Here is a 5,885-nt window from a genome sequence, read left to right as displayed (position 1 = left end):
AGTTTCTGCTGAGCAATCAGCTTTGAACCTTATGGGAGTTCCCTTGTATGTTATTTGTCATTTTTCCCTTGCTGCTTTCAATAATTTTTCTTTGTCTTTAATTTTTGCCAATTTGATTATTATGTGTCTCGATGTGTTTCTCCTTGGGTTTATCCTGTATGGGACTCGCTGTGCTTCCTGGACATGGGTGGCTATTTCCTTTCCCACGTTAGGGAAGTTTTCGACTATAATCTGTTCAAATATTTTCTCTGGTCCTTTCTCTCTTCTCCTTCTGGGACCCCTATAATGCAAATGTTGTTGCGTTTAATGTTGTCCCAGAGGTATCTTAGGGTGTCTTCATTTATTTTCATTCTTTTTTCTTTATTCTGTTCAGCAGCAGTGAATTCCACCATGTCACTTATCTATTATTCTGCCTCAGTTATTCTGCTATTGATTCCTTCTGGTGTATTTTTCATTTCAGTTATTGTATTGCTCATCTCTGTTTGTTTGTTCTTTAATTCTTCTAGGTCTTTGTTAAACATTTTTTGCATCTTCTCGATCTTTGCCTCCCTTCTTTTTCCGAGGTCCTGGATCATCTTCACTATCATTATTCTGAATTCTTTTTCTGGAATGTTGCCTGTCTCCAGCTCATTTAGTTGTTTTTCTGGGGTTTTATCTTCTCCCTTCTTCTGGTACATAGCTCTCTGCCTTTTCATCTTGTCTGTCTTTCTGTGAATGTGGTTTTTGTTCCACAGGCTGCAGGGTTGTAGTTCTTATTGCTTCTGCCCAGTAATTCTATTTTTAATTTCTTGGTTTCCTTGTGTTTTGCCAGGATCAAAGAAAGGAAGGACTGGGTCCATCATGTGCTCCTTCTTGGCCTTTTCGGTATCAGGGTGTCAGGCCCTTTTCTAGGGTTGATCTTGACCTTGCCTGGGAATACACAGGTCTCTGCATTTCTGTGGTCTCCCTGGAATCTACCACTTTATGACACTCACCCTCAGTTCTAGTCTCAAGTGCTTAACCAATGTAAGGCAGAGACAATCTTGCAGGTTTCTCTCCTCTAGGACTTGCACAGAACCCAAGAGTTTATCTGGTCCTGCTAGCTTGTAGGGCTGAGCAGCTATTCATCGCAGGAAAGGAAGATAGATTGATGTTGGTAGTGGGGGAGAAGAGAGGTATAATCAAGCCACAGTTTCCCAGAATCACCTGCTAGTTTCCTCTTCTCTATGATAGCTGTGCAAACATTCATTGGGTTTGGAGGGTTTAGCTGTATCCTAAAACACAGACTTAATTTTTCTTCATGTTGCCTAGTAATTTTCATTTAAATTAAGGAGTTTTACACATCAGAATTGGTATTTTACCTGTTGAGACATAAAAAGCCTAAACAAAGATAGTAATTTTTATCTGAAACTAAGCTTAGGCAACTTAAGTAGCGAAAATTGTTATAAATTAAACCAACTGTCAAGTATAGCCTCATTTCAGCTTTCCTGGTGATTTAGTTTAGTTTTCTTAGGGAAGCCCCCAATCTGTAGTGTTTCTAAAACATAATATTCATGTATACTGAATACATAATACATGAATACCAATAGTGTTAATAGTAAAGAAGTCTCATTCTAGTAAAAGCAAACCATGTGTGCATATTTGTGTGTAAGCAATAGCGGTTAAAAGGTCACATTAGAATTTTCTTCTCAGTAAGTAAACAACCTTGTTTTGTATAGAACTAAGCTGAGGCTAAAAGGAGGAGTGCTTTGATTTTTTTTTTTATCCCTTGTGACCTTTTAATGACCTTTGGATGCAGACTATAGAGAAAGAATATTCTGAAGGTGAAAGAGAAAAATTCCTTAGGGGTATTTTTCAGGTATGTTTTTGTTAAGTGTTTAACATCACTGAATTCTCAGATCTTACATATTTTTATGACACAGAACACATACTCTAAATGCAGGTGTATTCCTTTAACTGCAAGTATTTATTTAACAAATTTCCTCTCAAGTCTTCTGGTGTCAGACACAGTATGACAGTAGTTAAGGATCTGTCATCGTTCCCATTAAAAACCTTATTGTTTAGGCTTTGCTTCCTTGAGTGTTTCAAATTACATCTAGCTGAGACTTGCCAAAGAAGTTGTCAGCTTAGATATGACTTCGATTTTGAAAAACTGTTGAAAATAGGAAAGCCATTTATAGTGACAGAAAAAAAGAGAATTTGGCTGGCATCAAATGTCTTTTCTTGCTGAAATATACTTGTTCATGAAGTTTTCCAAACAATTGCAGTATGGATTAGTACATTTTGACACTTTAAAAATAAGCATGCTTTAAAATGGGATAGATAATTAACTGGAAAAATATATGTCTCAGTGTATATTAGAAATGTTTCCTGGCTTCATTTTATCACAAGTGTCCAATATGTCACTATGATAGGATTGAAATGGCAAGATTCTATTTATACAGAATATGAATCAGGAACATCTCCAGAAACATCTACCACAAAAAGAACATTTGCATAAGAATATGCATTTTCATCTCTTTGGTATAGTCAGGGAATTAGGTTAAAACTATAGTTTTTTTGTATAATGCTTATATTCAGCATAAAGTAAAACTCAATAGGTTAATCAGTAATTAGATCTCTCAAGAAAAGACTTTTCTGAATTGTCAAACTCTAACAGAATCACCCAGAATGCAGTTCAGAGAGATAAAGAGATGGGAAAATAGAAGAGAAATTAAGAGCCATGGAGGAAAGAATTAAAAGCACCAACGTTTATCTAATAAGAGTTCTAAGAGAGATTAGAGAGAATGGGGCAGGGTTAATATTCTAAGAGATTATGGCCACATTTTTTTTTTTCAGAATTGAAGAAAGACATGATTCCTCAAATATAGCAAGCAACACTAAGTTGCAAGCAAGATTTGAAAAACAAATCCATACCTAGAAAATCTAAAACCTACCAGAAAAAAGAAGTGAGGGTCTTATTCTTTTCTAGGTAGAAAATTTTACTGATGACAGGCTTCTCACAGCAAAAAGTAGATGCCAGATATCAATTAAATAATTTTTGCAAAGTCCTGTGGGGAAGCAAGCTGGGATTCCATTCCCAGCTAAAATATTGGTCAGGAGGGAGTGCAAAATGTAGATATACAAAGACTGAAAGTTTATTGTTCCGTTTATTGTTTATAGAGTTTATTATTCATTGATTATTCTTTCTGCTGAAAGGCCTACTGGTATATTTACTTCAGTAAGAAGCAAAAAGGAAAAAGTAGGAGGCAAATAAAAGAGGAAAGTATGTTGTTACATGCAAATTAGTGTTGGCTGTTTCCTCTCCTTCCCCTTTCCCCTGCCCATGCCCTTCAAGCCTTCAGTAATACAGTGAGGGGAGAGGCTGTTTGAGTTAAAGCCATACTAAGGTCCTCTTCTTTTTGGTGGCATCAAGACTTTTTTATGGAGATACAATTTACATATAACATTATATTAGTTTCAGGTGTACCACACAATGATTTGATACGTGTATATATTGTGAAATGATCACCACATTAAGTCTAGTTAGTCCATCACCACAGAAAGTTACAAATAATTGTTTTCTTGTGATGAGAACTTTTAAGATCTAGTCTCTTAGCAACTTTCAAATGTACAATGCAGCATTATCAACTACAGTCACCAAGCTATATGTTACCTCTGAGATTTTGATTAAAAAGAGCATTTGCTGAAAACACATATTAAAAGTTTGAAAGCCACCACAGAACAAATACAAATAGAATTAGGAAGTGGAGCTAAACCAACCTCTGAACTTTGTGATAATTCCACTTAAAGAATGCACTTTTTAGGGCTTCCCTGGTGGCGCAGTGGTTGAGAGTCCGCCTGCCGATGCAGGGGACACGGGTTCGTGCCCAGGTCCGCGAAGATCCCACATGCCGCGGAGCAGCTGGGCCTGTGAGCCATGGCCACTGAGCCTGCGTGTCCGGAGCCTGTGCTCCGCAAAAGGAGGGGCAGCAACAGTGAGAGGCCCGCGTACGGCAAAAAAAAAAAAAGTGCACTTTTTAGTCTTTACCTCCATGTCCTGGTCAAGGTGAAGTCTGGTTTCTCTCCAGTTCTCTCATTAAAACAGAAGCTCAACTGATTGGTTCTTTCTTTTTAACCCACCCTGTTTCCATGCAAAAGACATTAGTGTCCTTCTGGAAAAGTTGAGAATATAGACACTCCCCTAAGCTATCTGTAGATGCTGTGGGTTAGGAAGATATTTTGTTAAACTTCATTTAACTGAAGGGATATAGGGTTGTTTTGGAGAAGGAAAAGGAAATGCTCAAAAAATGAAGTATCTCTAAAATGATAGCTGTGATACTTACTGTTTACTGAGTATCTGCCTATGCCAAGCACATTACATTAACTTTTTTAACTCTAAAAATGACCTTACACTTTTGATATCATCAATCCTGTTTCAAAGATGTGACAATGGAACAGCTTGTAAAAGGGACCCTGAATTTGAGGGCAGGCACCTCTGGTTCTACCTCTTTATTCTCTCTGCTCTGTAATGCTGTATCTCCAATAATATTCTCACCTATGAGGATCTTGTTCTAATGCTTGATATATCTTGATCTTTTGAAACTGGGGGAGAAATCAGTGTACAAAGCAGGATACACAGTGTTGCATTCTTCAATAGTGTTTTTTCACTTTTAGTTTTTGACACACTGTGATGTGTAAAATGAAAAAAATATAAAATAGGGCTTGTCCACAGTGGGCTAAATCTTTAATTCTCTTAAGAACATTAGTGGATTTTTAAAAGGCATTCTATACTGTTTGGTATGTGCGTAATTTTATTTTTTTGTTGGGGGGATGGTTGGTGATTAGTATGTTCTCTAGAAGAGACAGAACTTGTGTTTTTTTTTTTTTTTTTGGCTGCAAAAATCTTTATTTCCATTTGGCCCAAGGCTTGGGAGAGGGGTCAAGGGCGGTTAAAAAGCTGCCCAGTGGCTGCAGAGTGGGGCTTCAGGAAAAGCTCTGACGCCAGAGGGGCTCCTCAGAGGCCACAGGACTTCAGAGACTCCTGTTCGTGCTCGAGGGTGAGCCTTTCAAAGAGATAATCGGCCAGCCCAGCCTGCGGAGCAGCCAGCCTTCGGCGGTTGGTCAGGTGGTCGCCCATCTTCTTGATGAGTTTCACCTGATCCTCCCGGAAGCAGCTCTCCCGGAAGTCGTAGGGGTGGGAGTCTGCGCGGGCGGAACCCGGGGCGCGCAGATCCGATAGGGCCTGGTTCAGGTTCTTCTCCCTGAGAATGGCGGCTTCCACAGCGTCCTGGGTTTCACCCCACTTATCTTGAGAAGGCTTCCGCACATCTTGGAAAAGGGCGTGGCTCCAGCACCGGTTTTGCATTTTCAAGAGACGCTGGGCGCCCTCGCGCTTTTCCTCGGCCAATTCCTGAAGAAAGTGTCCCACGCCGTGCAGAGCCGCATCGTCGGGGTCGAAATAGGAGCCCAGAGAGAGGTAAGTGCCCGCCATGCATCTTGGACGGCGGCCTCCACCTCGGTGGAATAATTCTGACGAATCTGGGAGCTCATGGTTGATTGGTAGTAAGGAGCTAAGCGCAAAAAATGGTGTTGGCTGGTCCTGGAGGCCGAGGATAGCTGAGTGGCTGATTCCAAAGGTTGTGACTGGAAAAAAGGTTGGAGGGTGGTCAGAGGCTGGAGCAAGGAAGGTCCCTGGGTCTGTTCATTCCAAACACTGTTGAAGCAAAAGACAGATATGCAGGACAGCTGAGCGCACTGCCTAAAGTGATTTTTTTAAAAAAGAATCACATTATGGTAAACCAAATTATAAATAGGCAATAATTTATTAAAGTCTAAATGAAAAGTTTCCTCTGTTAAAGAGAGTACTGTTAGATGGCATCCTGCTCTCTGAATGCTCGGGGCTAGAAGGTGCTTTTTGATAGTGT

The 5,885-nt window shown here is 39.7% G+C and overlaps 1 protein-coding gene across 1 annotated transcript; it reads right to left on the bottom strand.

The window, feature by feature from the left end:
• Positions 1-4,975: 4,975 nt before the first annotated feature.
• Positions 4,976-5,452, bottom strand: LOC101281771 (ferritin light chain-like). Its single transcript, XM_049711856.1, has one exon. It carries the CDS (start codon positions 5,450-5,452, stop codon positions 4,976-4,978), a length of 477 nt encoding a protein of 158 aa, XP_049567813.1.
• Between the last annotated feature and the right edge of the window lie 433 nt (positions 5,453-5,885).

The sequence above is a fragment of the Orcinus orca genome, chromosome 6, assembly GCF_937001465.1.
Source record: "Orcinus orca chromosome 6, mOrcOrc1.1, whole genome shotgun sequence".
Taxonomy (NCBI): Eukaryota; Metazoa; Chordata; class Mammalia; order Artiodactyla; family Delphinidae; genus Orcinus; species Orcinus orca.
Note: the sequence above shows the minus strand (reverse complement) of the source record. Positions and strands in the feature narration are given on the sequence as shown.

Bases quoted from the DNA above. Each gene is read 5' to 3' on its own strand.
- LOC101281771 (XM_049711856.1), bottom strand. From the start codon at position 5,452: ATGGCGGGCACTTACCTCTCTCTGGGCTCCTATTTCGACCCCGACGAT.